The sequence below is a fragment of the Colletotrichum costaricense genome, assembly GCF_030867565.1.
Source record: "Colletotrichum costaricense strain IMI 309622 chromosome Unknown Scaffold_15.1, whole genome shotgun sequence".
NCBI lineage: Eukaryota > Fungi > Ascomycota > Sordariomycetes > Glomerellales > Glomerellaceae > Colletotrichum > Colletotrichum costaricense.
In genome coordinates, this window is record NW_026848244.1 from 735,101 (window position 1) to 751,438 (window position 16,338).

The 16,338-nt window shown below is 53.8% G+C and overlaps 2 protein-coding genes across 2 annotated transcripts; one reads left to right on the forward strand and one right to left on the reverse strand.

Moving 5' to 3' along the window:
• Positions 1–4,027: 4,027 nt before the first annotated feature.
• Positions 4,028–7,683, reverse strand: CCOS01_12592 (uncharacterized protein; the record flags this gene model as incomplete). Its single annotated transcript, XM_060460740.1, has 3 exons — positions 4,028–6,683; positions 6,740–7,441; positions 7,526–7,683. 3 exons carry the CDS (start codon positions 7,681–7,683, stop codon positions 4,028–4,030), a joined length of 3,516 nt encoding a protein of 1,171 aa, XP_060308788.1.
• Positions 7,684–10,506: 2,823 nt separating this feature from the next.
• Positions 10,507–15,889, forward strand: CCOS01_12593 (uncharacterized protein; the record flags this gene model as incomplete). Its single annotated transcript, XM_060460741.1, has 2 exons — positions 10,507–14,098; positions 14,148–15,889. The coding sequence occupies 2 exons, from the start codon at positions 10,507–10,509 to the stop codon at positions 15,887–15,889; spliced, it is 5,334 nt and encodes a 1,777-aa protein (XP_060308789.1).
• Between the last annotated feature and the right edge of the window lie 449 nt (positions 15,890–16,338).

Here is a 16,338-nt window from a genome sequence, read left to right on the forward strand (position 1 = left end):
TGTCCCTCATCCTGGCTAGCATCCCAAGAAACACCCGGCAGCGCCAGCAGTGCAGAAGAGCTGAGCACCGTAGAGCGGACCGCTACCTGTGCTACCCCTGCCGCCATCGACGGCTGCCTTGCCCAGTTTTGCTGTGCTCTCACACAATTCTCGTTCTCTCTTTCGCTCTAGTGTACGAGAACCCCATACAGAGTATGGATACTGCAGACTATTGCTGGGCGTCTGAACGGAGTCCGTGTCCGTCATTCATGGATCAAGGCGCTTCAGGCTTCGGCACCAAACTCACCTTACCTACTTTGGCTGCTCAATGGACCAGGAGACTAGGTCTGGAATACACGTACCAACAGATCGTGGAGGTTTGGACGGGGGACCTGTCACTGACTTTCTTGGCATCCAGGCACATTGAGGCGTCTCCCCTTCCCTCGTCATGGTCAAGTTCCTCCTTTGCTCGCCAATTCCTTCCTCCTATTAATGGAAAATAACTTCCAGATGGGAACTTGAGTATCCGTACCAAATATACGTAATAGCTTACAGACAGACTCTTCAACCTGGGCAGACAACGACTCCGTCACAGAAGTCCATCTCACCACGGCACTTGGCGCTGCCTTTCCGTCCCTAGGTTCCGCTCCCAGGATGGTCGTTGGCGTCCTCCTCTTTTTTTATTTGGCTGCCTAAACACTAAAAACCTCGTCGAGTGAGAGGCACCCACATTATCTCCGACACCACTACCGCAGACTGCAGTAATCGCCTTTTCCTATCCACATCGCGGCACCCGGCAGCTTTAATTGCCCATCCATCCCCGGTTGGAATGACAGACTTTCGTCAAGGGGCCCCCTCCTCCAGTCCTCATACTACGTAGACTCCTTGAAGAGGGGCTTTCGTACTGACTACGAACACTCGTACTCTGGAAAGATCCGTCACTAGCTTATTCCTCGCGGTGGCCCCAGCAGGGTTAGGCCAGAGACTGACAGGAGCCATCAACACATCGACGACTCGATCTTCTGCTCGCCCAACTCGTCATGTCGGTTGTCTTCCAAGATGACGGTAGATCCTTATAATTTAAGGAACTTTCCGTGAACGATTCCAACGTCTTCTCACCCTGTCTCATTCCCAAACTCCAGGTGGCGGAAAGAGAGACACTCCGGGGCCCACGATACGCTCGGTCCGACTATCAAGCACCACAAACGCGGGGCAAAGGGAAAAAGACATGTTGGAAATAATTCTGCTGCCTGCTCGGCGGATGTGAGACTCCAGCTCGCAAGTAACTGACTGAAAACTCCGTACACCCTTTGCGAGCGGGCGAATCTAAAGGCTTCCCGCTTGCCCCATTCATTCTCTTCTGCAAGGTCAGCATGGGGGACCTGGCCAGTGCCATTTCTACATGAAATGCCTCTGACTCTGATTGAAGAACATTTATCAAGACTTGTCGCAGCTGTATTTGCACGATCCTCCTCAAAGGCTCAATTTCTCCAAGGGGAAATGTCAACTGCGGACTCTTTAAGTCAAGCTTGGCGATCCTGAACGTGAAAGACATGACTCTGCAGACCAATAGATCATCCATCATGACCTGTCCAGCTCCAAGAGAATAATCCAAGATAAACAGTTCTCTATTTGATTCTTATTGTGACATTCAAATCGCGGGTCTCGCCATAGCGGTGTGTGTCAAGATAGGGGAACCTGTGTCACCTCATCGCTCTTTATCTCGCTGCCTTGTGTTGAGTAACGCGGAACTCCATCATGGCTTGTACATGGCTTGTACATGGCCATGAATCCGCTGTAGATCACGCATATGTTCCACCCCTTCGTGGGATCCTGTACCGCTCCGGCGGCGGGAAAGGTCACTACTTGATGCGCTCCAAGGTAGCTGTCCGGGGGATTCTCCAACTCTCCAACTCAAACCCAAAAACAGGCCGGTCTGGGCCGCGACCGGAAACCGGTGTCTGGCCCTGTGACACCTGAATGTTGAAAGATTCAGGCAGCGAGGAGACGCCATTTATTATTGCCCATTGATCGCGATTCGCTCTGGAGGCACGACGGTGATGGTTAGAAGCTAGATGCCGTGCAAACCTTCTCAAGAAGCAGACCCAAGATACTGCGTAAAAGTAACGTGATCAATTATTTATCAGGTATATAGCACTCTACGTGTCCTCCATAATTCAGGTCCAACCTATACAATCAGGAATTTGAGTATTACACATCTTGATTTTGTATACTGTAACCTTGGACAACGCTGAGATGTCGACGGATAATACCTACGCCGATTCCTGATGGGCGGGCTGGCCGGGCCAAGGTGACGTTGGTGAGGAGCATAAAATGCCCTTGAGGGAAAGGGTGATGTATTCGGTTATCCCATCCCATCACAGTCGCTTTATTTAGCTTTACTCCGATTCAAGGTAGCTATGTCAATTTCATCGTACCATTACAGCAAAGTTGCAAAAGATGAAAGACAATTTTATGCATGATGCTTTGGTTCGTCAGTATGAGCGAGTTTCTCAACTTCTCGCTCTTCCCCTCTTGCAAGCAGGAAACCAGCAACGTCCAAAAGACATGACTCCCCTGTTCTCGAGCACCCTGAAATGAGTGTAAATGACTATCGAAATATAGATACACCTGATATCTGATATAGGGGCGATTTACGGAGGATTCAAGGAGGCTCTCTACTAGGTCCAATGTTAAACGAATTCAAGGAAGCTGTTCATGACAAAACAAAAGAAGCTCGAAGCAGCAGCCCGTGGAAGCGGAACAATATCCCAGTCCTATCCTCGATATTTCATCTTGCACCATGCGGTCTCAGGGACATGTGAAGCAAACCTCCTGGCCATGACGGGGTATCAAGGTGGGCGTGCGGGACAGGCGGCATATGTATTGATGTAATTTTGTAAAGACGTCAAATTCATCATCGACTAAGAGAAATGTAAAGACCCTTCTGATTATCAATCCATCTGATATATCTTTATCTTCCTGTAGCTCAACCTTGACATGGCAACTAACTCTCCTTCTACAGGACATCCCAGGCATCTCGACGTGAACAAATTCAGACTTCGCCTCCAACCGCAGCCTCCATCCACGATACCTTGATCAACACCAGCGTCCTTTCAAGAAAGGGGGACTCGGGAGCGGACTGAGGGGGGCAGGCATATCGTAATATGACTAACGCAATGAATCGGCCTTGAAAGCCAGCTGGCCGTTCGCCTTGCTGAAGACTTCGCATCCAGGGGTTCCCGTTCACACACACTACTCCGAGGCAGTGGAAATTGACATCATCATCGCGTCGTCAACCAAGTCTGGACAAACCCCTTTCCCAGTGAGTGATGACACAAACCTACCCTTTAAAAGTGAGCCTGTCTCATGTCGACAGATGGGAGCTGTCAAAACAGTATCCATCGCCGGAAAATGTAGGTATTTCATCATGGACTCACGCACTCCGTTCGCATCACCCGCCCAAGAGTTTCATCATGTCAATATTCACAGGCAGTGCTCCGTTCGAATCAAATCTTTTCTTTTCACAAACTGTAATTATACAGACAGACATAACACGTGAGCATACATAAACGTAAAGGTGAAATAGTATTGGGCCAGCCGGTCATTGTATCCCCAAAGAACCGCGATCCCAGTTTCCCACTGTCAAAACGCCAGCTCCGTGCCCTGCCACATTGTACCACAAGTCAGCCTTGTCTTTACCTTACCTCCTCCTTTGCTCCTCCACCTCCAACGCGTGAAATAGGAATCAGATGCTAAACGTCTTTTTGTGAAGAAACGTAGCGACGAACAACAATTTTCATGGCTTCAGGAAAGGCGCTAGAAAGTAGCCAGACGAGGGCAGGACAGAAAAGAAAATTTTTGAGACTAGTCGGCCACGATACTCGAGGCGCGAGGGTATCTGGTACGTAAAAGAGCGTGATGGAAGTATTTGCCTCTTCAGGCGGGGGGGGGGGGGGAGGGGGTTGAGATGATTTCGTGTGCTATTACTCATGTAATCGTATGTGTTCATGGTATTTCAGGAGGTGTTGGATGTGCTATGAGCTGTTTACAACTCATCACGGACGTGCTGAACGGTCTCCTTGACGGCATCCGTCACAGCCGAGGCAGCGGAAGACACAGTTGCGGAAGCAGCACTGGCAATGCTGGCAGCGGAGGCGATGCCCGTGGAGTAGGCGGCCTGCAAGCGAGCCAGGACGCTCTCGGAGACGGTAGGCTCCTTGCCCACAAGGAGCTCAGAGACGAGCTTGCTCATGTCCTCGTACTGCTTGGCAGCTTGGACCTGCGCGGCAGCGAGACTCTCGACAACAGCGGCAGTAGCCTGCGAGGCGTACTGTCCGGCGCCACTGTAGGCGTTATCGTACCATGCGGTGGGAGTGGGCTTGCCGTAGATCTGAACGCTGGCGCGGCTGACAACAGCCTCCCAGGTGTCAGAAACACCCTTCTCAATGGCCTGCGCAGCATCGACAACCTCCTGGACACCTGCGGACACGGAATCGCTGACGATGGAAGCAGCCGCCGAGAACCCGTCGCTGACCGCAGAAGCGACAGCCATAGCTTCCTTTTGCGCGCCGGAGGCCACCGCATCAGCCGAGCGGGTGGCAACTGATGCAGCTGAGGATGCAGCCGAAGATGCGGTACCGGCAATGTTAGTTGGGGTGGAGGTAGCAGTCGCGGAGCTCATGGCAGCCGAGGCGGCGGCCATGAATTCAGAGTAACGTGCGTGAGCCACACCGAGGCCGGCGTAGTAGTTGTATTTGGCCTGCTCGAGAAGCTTGTCGACGGTGGAAGTGGGAGTGGCGGTAGCTAGGCCAAGCTTAATCTTGGCGCTCTCGTACTGCTGCTCAGCCGCCAAACGTCCTTCGTTCAAACGCTGCATTGCGATAGCCTTGACGCTGGACCAGTCGTACGAGGGAGTAGGCTTGGGAGCCACGGTGCCGTAAAGGGCATTGGAGGCGGCCTTGACAGCTTCGTCATACTTGGCACTCGCTGACGCGATGGCAGCTGCATAGATACCAGAGGCAGACGCCACCAGCTTCTCAGCCGTGGGCTGGGGGGTGCCGTAGATCTTAATGGAGATGGCGGCGCTGGCGGACGAGTACTGCTCAGATGCCTTAGAGACAGCGGCGGAGTAGGCCTCTTGGGCTCTAGACGAAATGCTCTCCTCGTCTTCGTCGTCATCCAAGATGGGAACCCGGCTGGGCACGGATTGGGCGGCAGCTCCCAGAAAAGCCGGCTTCACAGACTCGGTGGCTGCAGCAACAGGCTTATCCTCGACCGACTCAGAGATGATCTCCTCTTCCAACTTCTCTCCAGGCACGGCATTCTCTTCATCGCCTGCAGGCGACGTTCCATCGTTATCGACGATGTAGGTCTGGTCCTGACCAGGGATGATGGTGGACGCCAGGTCGGGCTCCGAAGCAACGCTAGAAGAGCTGCCGGACACAGCGCTGGAAACTTGGCTAGCGGCGCTGCTGACGGACTCGGACACAGCGGAAGAAACAGCGGGAATGGCACTGCTCACACTTTCCTTGACCTCGCTGGCGACACTGCTGACAGAGCTCGCGGCCCCGGCCTCGTTGAGATTGGAGGCGGGGGACTTGTCTTCGATGACGCTGGCAGCAGACTCTAGAGGATCTTCCTCGGGGATGGAGATTGCTTCGGAAGCGGTGGCGGCAGCTTCAGCAGCAGAGGCCTCAGCAAGCTTGGCGGCCTCAGCAGCAGCGATCTCAGCTTCACGCGCACGGTCGGCTTCCTCGGCAGCAAGGCGCGCCGTCTCACTGTCGAAGTTGTCGGAGGAGTCCTTTGCAGCGAGCTTCCAGAGACCGACCTGCTTGAGCCTGGCGAGTTCCTGGGCTGCAGATTGAGCGACAGCCATACCGGAATCCTCAACTTCGTTAGAAGCCTCGCGGGCTGCCTCCAGGCCGGGATGAGTGATGATGAGCTTCTTCAGATCGCTCATCCACTCGGCGAAGCGGTCCTTCAGCTCGTGGTACTTGGCCCAATCTTTGTAGGTGATGCCGTCCATCCATGCCCACTTCATTCCAATACGCTGAAGGGCAAGATCGCGAATACTCTCGAGGATCTTGAAGTGGGTATCAGCCGCCTCAGAGACGGAGCTTTCGATTTCAGCCTCGTACTCGGCCTTCCAGGCACGGATCTTTTGAGCCTTCTCCTTGACGTTGAGACCAGCCTTGCGGACACTGGCGAGCAGCTCATCTTGGGCGGATTCCGGGGCATCAACAGACTTCTGGACGAGCTTGATGATTTGCTTTTGCAGAGCGTCAACCTCAGACTTGGCAGCATCCTGAAGCTCGGTGACAAGGGTTCTGCCCTGTCCATGCGCTCTCTCCTTGATGACGCGCTGGGAGATCTCCTCAACGCGATCTTCGATTTCAGAAGCACCCTCGTCAGCTGCCTTGGCGAACTTGGCCTGCCAGCTGCTCAGGTCTTCGATAACAGTCTCTCTGGCGGTCTTGCGAATGTCGGACTCATTCTCGCCAGGCGGGGGCGCATGAACCTGCTCAGAGTGGTCGTGTTGGGCCACCTCGGATGCGTCGGGAATGTGAGCGCTCTCAATGGCCGTGGACGCCTTCTCAGTGGCCGATGAAACTACCGAGGAAGCAGACGAGGAGAGGGACGAGGCCGTAGAAGCCGCGGGCTTTGTGAAGGAAGAAGCCTTGGCAGAACCACTGTACACAGCACTGGTAAATGAGTGGTCTTTAAACAATAGGAGAAGAGTGTATCGCTTTCTTCTTACCTCTCGGAGACGTTTTCGAGCGACCCCTTGGTCTTGTTCTTGTAGCGGCCGAGACGCTGTCCTATCCTAGCTAGCTGAGGCTCGACATTCTCAATGTACAAAACCCGGAACTGGGGCCAAACAGTGGCATCGAGGAAGCTGTAGGTCTTGTTCCATGCCCAGTAGGCAGAAGGGACAGCCGTCTCGGTGGTAAACTGAGAGGCGACGGCGTAGCCCTGAGCGGCGTAAGGCTGTACGAATTGGTACGAGGGGAAGAGAACATCGTGGTAGGTTTGAAGAGCACTTGTGCGCGCAATGTCGTAGTACGGGCCAACGGTGGTGGAGGCCTTGGCAACGTGTGGTGCAACTGTCTGATCATACTTGTCTTGGGCCAACTTTTGGTAGACAGACAACTGCGGTTGGATGTTCTTCTCCCATTGTGCCTGGCCGTACGACTGGGCTTGCTGGAGACGAGGGGCGCCGTACTTTGTGGCATAAGCCTTGGTAGGGACGAAGACCCTCTCGTTGGCAATGTCGTAGTAGGGGGCAGCCTTCTCAACGTAGGGGGCGGCATAGGTATCATAATAGGGCTCGACATGAGGTAATACAGCCTGCTTCAGCTGGAAGTAGGGCTTGCAAATCTTTGGGGAGGACTCGTCGCAAGCTTCGAGGTTTGCGGGACAGCGGAAGAGGATCGAGATAAGGGAATACCATGTCAGAATTCTAAAAATTCAGTGTCAGTCCGAATACACCTCACGATATGCACACCGCCGTTGTGACGGTGGCGGCTGAGAATTGGGAACATACCTCGCCAAGATGTTGAATGAACGGCGGAAAAACGAGGGCCCTCTTGTAGGCGTTGTCCTCCTCTTGATTGTCACGGCCTGGCCGTTCATCTTGCCGTTGATCTTTCCATTCGGAGCTTTCGGATAGCCGTTACTGGCATAGCCACTGGAAGCCTCCATGGCGGAGGTTGTGGTCTGGGAATACCAGGCAGCTCGCGTAAGTGACGTGATTTGGTGTTTTCCTTATCGCAGGGTAACCGTTAGTCGGGAAAACTGGTGCGTGCGTCGAGGATGATGCAGCGGAGGACTCGAGACTGCGCCGAACTACTGATAACAGACAGTGATCAGCTGGGTAATGTAAAGAGAGGTATCGCAGAGGATATTGAGGAAGAAAGATAGAAACGAGATCAAGGTTGGGAATGGTGGGAAAAAAGAATTCAACGGGAGGGTTGCGTAGAAGCTCTGATGATTTTCAGATGTCGCAGTTCCCAGTCGGCGGCGGACATGGGCTGCTTTAGGCGGCCTGGACCGGGCTGGGCAACCTAGAGGCTAGAGCTGCGTGAACGAACGTATGTGGGTTGCGTAGCTAATACGCAGCAAACTGCCAAACGAGTGCCTTCGGAACAGTGAAGCTGCAGGGGAGGGCCGAAGAGGGGGAGCCACTTTGGGGGTTGGATTGTGGAGCTAGGAGTTGATGATCTACCTTCAGAATGGCGATAGTTTTGCTTCAGGGCGTCCGAAGGGGTCTTTTCGGTAAAAACGTTGATGCTGTGTTTGGTGGAAGATGATTCAGACCCGAGATAGGCGGCAGTGGATACCTAGAAGTGTAGTAGGGAGAATGATGGACAACAGGTAGTCCAGGGAGACGAGGGGAAAGGGTAAAAGTAAGGTGAGGTAGCCGTGATGGAAAAAAAGGTGTGGTGTTTCTTGTTGATGTGCTGCTGCTTCCCTTCGCGTTCGTTGCCGTTCGCTTCCCTGCGTACCGTACAATGTAAAGGTGAGGCACAGGCAAGAGGCAGGAGGCAGGAGAAGAGGCCGTCCCAGGCTGGCAGCTTCCTGCTCCTGCGGGCCAAGTTTTTTGTGGTCCGAGGGGAAGAGCACGGGCCAGGCCTGCATTGTATCTTTTGGTGAAATATGGGTGTTGTCACATACAAAAGAGTACTTCTTGCTCGAGTGCTGACATAATAAACCGGTGAGGTAACCGAGACGTTCAGCTTGTGCTAGCACGCTAGGTCGCTGTAGCGGCCTTCTTAGCCTGCTGCAAGCCTGCTCCAAGCCTGCAACTCTGGGGAGCTTGCAGAGCAGCACGCGCGCTGTGGAATGTCTCACCAACGTCATCGGCTCCAAGCTGTCGCTATCGTCCAATGCCACCAACCAACCACACCAACACCACACACACACGAGCTAACAAGAAACAAGCAGGCAGGCGGAAAACTTGAAAGCAAGCACGGCAAGGCATCACGCCCAGCTTACCTTTCTCATCTTTGCAGCCCTGGTCGTCTCCCGATGAATCCTCGCTTCCACGCCATCCATGCTACCATGCCTGTCGCCATCCACACCATCCGTCCCATGTCTGACTGTCTCCTCATAATCTCTCCGCACCAAGCACATCAACAAGCAAGACACCGGATTGACCAACCCTGCTGTCGGAGGCACGGTCGAAGTCTGGATGATTGGTAGAGTCTGGTTGCCCATGAGCCACAATGCCCCGAAACAACCCAGCGATTCCAGCCAGCACGGATGAGGGGTCCAATCAAGTGGACCAAACAACCTTGGAGTGACGCAGCACTGCATTACCAGGCACGCAAGTGTGGCTCACCAGCTTGGAATGTTGGAGCTCGGAGGCGCGACCGAGTGGCCGGCATCTAGCACAATCCATGTGATGATGATGATGCTAATGATGTGCTGGATGCCCTTGGCTGAGAACCTGTTATCGACGATCCGGGTGGTTTACTTGCATGGCCTCTTCCATCGTACATGCCCCTGAGGAAAAGGCTTGATAGAAGCTAAAGTCCGGTAGGTATGTATAGGTGAATCCCAAGAGCATGGCCTGGCAGGTGATATGGGAAACAACCGTAGCTCTCTACCGAGACTAATATCAGATGGCTTTGCAATAGACCTCAGCAATAGTGGGATTAGAATAATACAAAAAAGAGAGTCTTTGTGGGAAAATCATGGAAAGGTTAAGGTGCAGCAACATGTTGCAAGGCACAATGACATAATGATACAGCGGCACAATTGCTGCTATGCTGGTTGGCCGAAGCTGCCTCTTCCTGAGGTGCCCGGTCCAGAACCATGTCCTATCACGTGCCGATAGCCTCCGGGAGGATTAGCTCAGCTACCTTATCTGTGATGTCCACTTCTCATCGGAACGGGTGAAGCAAAGCTCCGGACCCTGGACTCGGGTTCCCGGCGGCCGGACCCCTGCTCGGACCACTGAATGGACGCTGCGGATTTGACCCGCGCAAGAGCAGGAGCCAGCCTGAGGTGCTGGGCCAGAACAACTAGACCTGGAAAGAGCAGGCCCTCGCACTTACTTTCAATGTTCGGTACCTCAACCATCCCGTCTTAGCGCAAGGGGACTTCGATTGATTTCTCCATCTCGAAACTGCGTCTACAACCTCACAACATCCTGGAGCGGCTTGTTTGACTTGACGATTTATGATACCCAACCAGCTTCTCCTTTTTTTCTACACTGTTTCCCGACGTCTAGAGCAGGAGCTGCAGCCGTTTGCTGTCACTTGAGCATTGCAAAGCAGCCCGCGCTCCCCCGCAATCTGTTCACTCGGATAATTATCTAGGCACACGCAGCTTCGACCAAAGAACTTACGTCGGACCTCTCGATCCCACCGACATCATTGTCGATTATTTCCACCCCGAATCCGCTGTCGATCCGCCCTCACTGTGCCGGCCTTGCTTCGAGAGGCACTCATGCGTTCCTAAACAACGAAACACTTCTGCAAAGGGCTCAAGTCCCCCGCCAACCTCGACGACTGAATCATTATGGACGACCCCGCGATGGAACCGCTGGCAGCCGCCGATGCTTACGCGCACTCCCGCCGAAGGTTCTCGGCTTCGAAACCCGCTTCCGTCTCGCACGATGCTGCCAAACCGCGATCCCAAGCCAACGATGCCGGCGTCCTCGACCCCGATACATGCCGTATTTGTCGAGGCGAGGCGACCGCCGAAGAGCCGCTCTTCTACCCATGCAAATGCAGCGGCAGTATCAAATACGTTCACCAAGATTGCTTGATGGAGTGGCTCTCACACTCCCAGAAGAAGCACTGCGAGCTGTGCAAAACACCCTTCCGCTTTACCAAGCTCTACTCGCCCAAAATGCCAAAGACTCTCCCGGCCCACGTCTTCGTCGGCCACATGGCCAAATACCTCTTCAGAAACGTTCTGGTATGGCTGCGAGCCGCACTCGTCATCAGCGTTTGGCTTTGCTGGTTGCCCTACCTCATGCGCTCAGTCTGGGCCTTCCTGTTCTGGGTCAGCGACGAAGGTCTAGGTAGCGGCGCTCTATGGAACAGCTCAAACGCAACAGTGAGCCGAGGCGTCTCGGTGGCATTCTCAGTCGCCAATTCCAATGTCTGCCCTGCTTCGCCTCTGCTCGAACCCACCACGACACCGGCCAACTTGGGAGGCATGCTCAAGGATATCATTCAAGGCCAGGCATTGCCCTTTAGCAGATCATTCCACGGCGTTAACATTACCACCAATGATTCAATGACGGCAGCGCTTATGAGGATGCTGCTCGGATCCATCACTTCCTCCGCGTCTGCCAATTCTAGTTCGGTGCCCGTCGGCACGAGTGACCCCGTTCTCGACCGTCATCCTTCTTTGTTGAGCGGCGTGTCCTGGTTGCGCAATATGACCCGGTACCCCGTTGTAAACCGCACCATCATTGGCGTCCTAGAGGGCCAGATTATCACGATATTGGTCATCATCTCCTTCATTCTCGTCATCCTGGTCCGCGACTATGTTGTTCAGCAACAACCCGAAATCAATATGCGAGCCGCCTTTGCCGCCAACGACAACGCCCAAGCCCAACCGCAGCCCGAACCGCAACACCAACATGAGCAACATTTCCACGACCATGATCATGAACACGAGCACGCGCACGCGCACGATGGTGCTGGCATGCTCGATGACTATGGTGCAGCAGATTTGAGAGGGCCAAGTGACAGCGAGGATGATGACGATGAATCATTCACCGGCGGTCGACGCGCAAGTCATGATGATTTACCTCACATGGCCTGGGATGAACGGGAACCGATGCCCGAGCTCGCAGCACCTATGCTGCCGGCAGGTTTGCCGGCGGGAAGGAGACACGGCGGTTTCGGGTCCCGCGCCCAAGGAGGACCTGAACCCGAATTCGACTTCAACACACCACCCGAAGGCGGTCCCAACAAGGACGCGCAGACCCCGGTGGCAACTGTTCACGAATACCTCCGTATCTACCGACAGGCTAATGGTGATCCCGAGAAAATTCTTAAAATCATTGAGGAGGAGAAGTTGGATGAGCCACTTGGCTATTGGGCAAGGATCACCAAGTCGATGATGGAAAAGAACCGAGAATCGGGTGCTTCGCAGTCGAAAAAGAGCCAACCTGGACCTGAAGGATCTTCCACCTCTCGAGATTCGCAAGCCACGCCACCATTCTCGGTCCAACTGCCCGCCCCCTCAACACCACAGTTCTCATGGCCGCCGCAAACACATGGCGAGGGTAGTACCAACGGAACAGGAAAGGGCAAAGAGAAGGAAGCTCCAACAGATTTTGGTTTTGAATCCGGTCTGGGAGAGGAAGACGCAAGCCCTTCAAGATCGACTCCCTTCCAAAGTCCTCTGCGGCCTCGCTCCGTTTCAGACGGCCCTCAGATGAATAACAGCATCAACCCACTTGCGAACAACAGTTGGTCATTTTCCGGCTTGAATGCTGCACCGCAGCAGGCCGAACCCCAGGCTCAGGAGCCAATGCAATCGTTTGGCTTTGATCCGCAAGGACAAGAGTTCGGTCTTCCCCCAGCCCGATTCACACCACCGCGCAGCAATACCCCAGATTTCGGCTCCGATGCGGATCACGATTTTGAGACAGTTGAACCGATTCACGAGGACGGGCTTTTTGGATTCAACGAGCCAGAGATGCAACCGCCCGAGGCCGTCGTCCCGGCGCAGTTCGTTGGCTTGCCCGAAGAGCCCCTTGAGGACATCAACGGCTTGCCTCAAGATACCGAAGATGGTCGGCCAGCCCAGCGGCCGCCTCTTCAGCGGGGTGTCATGGACCGTGTGGCTGATTTCATGTGGGGCGACATCGAGGTCCGAGAGTTGGATATTGGTGGCCGAGATGACGATGCCGCTCATGAACATGACCATGATCATGACAGCGACGACGACGACTTTGACGACGACTTGGATGATGACGATCAAGACGCCGTGGAGCAAGATCGCGAGGTCGTAGAAGCTGCCGTCGCCGCCGGCCTTGACCCCGAAGCGATTGACGACGCCGAAGATTTCGAGGGCATCATGGAATTGATCGGCATGCGTGGGCCTATCGCCGGTCTCTTCCAGAACGCCATCTTCTGCGTCGTGCTTGTCTCTGTCACGATCTTCGTCTGCGTCTTCATTCCTTACAACCTGGGACGTGTCAGTGTCTGGGCTGCCATGAACCCGATGCGCCTTGTGAGAATGCTCTTTAGCGCGACAAAGTTCATCCAGGACGTTGCTGTTGGCATCATGAGCGGTCTGACTAGTCTGACCTTGTGCTTCATCTACACAACAGGACGCATGATGGGCTTCCCAGCTAAGAATGGCGTTGGCTTGTTCATGAAGAAGACGTTCGACATTTTCACGAGTGCTTCAACCAGGGTCCTCGAGAGCCTGACCAGCGAGCTACCCATCATTTCAACCACCGAGATGCAAAACTTCTCCGCCATCAGTCATGAAGCACTACTTAGCTTTAAGTCCCTTCTCTCTAGTACTTTTGCTACCGTAGGAGACATACTTGGGGCCATATTCGACCGCGACCTCATAGCCAATACTAAGTATGCAGCATCACTTTCGGCGAATGCAACCATATACGCGTGGAACGCTGTCCGCGATGTCCCCATTAGCATCCTCAACCCCGGATCATGGGTGATCAGCTTCAGTGTGCCGGAGCCCTCGACGGCCGTCAACCCTGCACTGTCGTACTGGTCAGGCACGGATCGATTCTGGGCGATTCTTTGCGGCTACTTCACCTTTTCAGCAATTAGCGCGCTTTACTTGAAGCGTGGTTCACCATTCTCGACAGGGCAGACAGGGCAAGATTGGGAAGCTTCATTGATCGACTTGCTCAACCAAGCTAGTGGCGTTATGAAGGTCATTCTCATCATCAGTATTGAGATGCTTATCTTCCCACTGTACTGTGGCCTCCTCTTGGACGTGGCCTTGTTGCCCCTCTTTGAAGCAACCACTTTGAAATCGCGAGTCGCCTTCACCGTCAATTTTCCGCTCACCTCCATCTTCGTACATTGGTTCGTGGGAACGGGGTACATGTTCCACTTTGCCCTGTTTGTTTCCATGTGCCGAAAGATCATGCGGAAAGGCGTCCTCTGTAAGTTTATGCTGCCTTTGTCAGTAGCCGCTTTAACTAATCAGCGCAGACTTCATCCGTGATCCAGACGATCCCGAATTCCACCCCGTTCGCGATGTACTGGAACGCAACGTCGTAACACAATTGCGAAAGATTCTATTCTCTGCGTTTGTGTACGGCGCACTCGTCATCGTTTGTCTAGGAGGTGTGGTGTGGGGCCTGGCTCTGTCTCTCCCGAGCGTCCTGCCGATTCACTACTCTTCCAATGAGCCTGTCTTGGAATTTCCCGTCGACCTATTGTTTTACAACTTTGCCATGCCTCTGGCAGTCAAGTTCTTCAAGCCTAGTGACGCCTTGCATGCCATGTACACCTGGTGGTTCCGCAAGTGCGCCAGGGGCCTCCGGTTGACTTGGTTTCTGTTTGGTGAACGCCGCATTGACGAAGAGGGTATCCTGGCGTTGCGTCCTGGGTCGGACCAGCTTCCCCTTCCTTGGTGGAGGCGAGCCCTCCTCGAAGTCAATAAAGAAAACAAGGTGGTGCCCAAGACGTGGGAAGATACGTTTGAAGGTGGCACGGCGAAGCCGACATCTACCATCGCCTCCGACCAGATGGTCATCCTCACCATCAAGAAAGCAAGCCTCGTTCAAACTGGACAGCTGATTGAAGAGGGCCAGTTTGTTCGGACTCCTGCGTCGGACCAGGTCAAGATTCCTAAGGGACGACGCGTGTTCATGCCGGTTTCTGAGAGCAACTCCCGACTAGATGGCAAAGATGACACGCCCGATGCCGACCTTTACTCCACGGACCAATACCAGCTGGTGTACATTCCTCCACACTTCCGTGCCAGGGTCTTTTTGTTCATCATGTTCATCTGGATCTTTGCCGCCGTCACGGGCGTCAGCTTCACAATCATACCCCTCGTATTCGGCCGCAAGATGTTCAAGGTCCTCATCCCAGCCCACATTCGTACTAACGACATTTATGCTTTCAGCATCGGCATTTACGTTCTGGGCTCGACGGCATATTTCCTCTTCCATGCTCGCTCCATCTTCAACAAAATGAAAACGTGGGCATCTTCAAATCTTCAGTCTGTGTGGCAGAGCGATGCTCCCATGCGGGTTGCGCTAATGGGCATCCACACTGCCAGGCTTGCTTACGCATACACAATTCTTCTGGTCGTTTTCCCTCTCATCCTTACGGCACTTATGGAATTGTATTGCCTCATTCCTCTTCACACTTACATGTATCCTCCGACACCTTATGTCATCGGAACCAACAATGGTGGTCAATTCAAAGACGGCATTGTGGTGTCGAACCAACACACGGCGAGAGTCATACAATCCTGGACTCTGGGATTGCTCTACGTCAAGCTCGGAGCGCGGGCTATCACTAGCCTTTACGAAGGTACTCGCTTGGCGCAAGCCGTTCGCGCGGTTCTTCGTCGTGGATGGCTCCAGCCTGATGTTCTCGTGCTGACGAGGGCTTTTGTTGTTCCCGGTCTGCTCATCGGCTGTTTGGCAATATTCGGACCTCCGTATGTCGTGGGCTGGTTGGAGTCACAAGGCATACTCGGCGTACCTGTACCTGCGCCCCACGAACTCAAGATGATTTATCGTCTTTCTTATCCGGCGGCTGCGTTCATCGCACTGGCAGCCATGGCATTCTGGAGTATTGTTGGCGTCTTCAACAACTGGAAGGCGCGTATAAGAGATGAGGCCTACCTTATCGGGGAGAGGCTTCACAACTTTGGCGTCGGTGCCGCGGGTGCTGCCGGCGCGCGGGGACCGTGGCGGATTCGGGGACGAGCCTAGATTCCCTGACTAAAGAATTACTCTGGTTACTATGTTATGATTACCCATAGACGGAGGGATGGTTACTGGCGATCGGATTCGCTTCGTGTAGTTTATACAACAGACAGGTCGTACGCCTCTTACATACAACGGTGTTTATTTTAATCCACTTATGACAGCCCACGCTGACTGTCCAGTCGCGTAAGCAGTGAATTCTTTGTAAACCTATTTTGACTTTCAACTGAGCAGCGCATCGTCAATCCGTGGTCTGAACGTGTCACCTGTACTACCGCATCATCAATTTGGCAATGATGCTTTACGGGATGTTAGCGGCGGTTTACTCGCACTTGATTCTGCACACTCCGAATGCAATGCTCGTTTCATATTGGCGGTAGCCAGGTTCCAGGCCGCTGCGATGTCTCTCAGGTGGCCATAGTCATATATAAAGAGTCGCAACTACTATATACTTC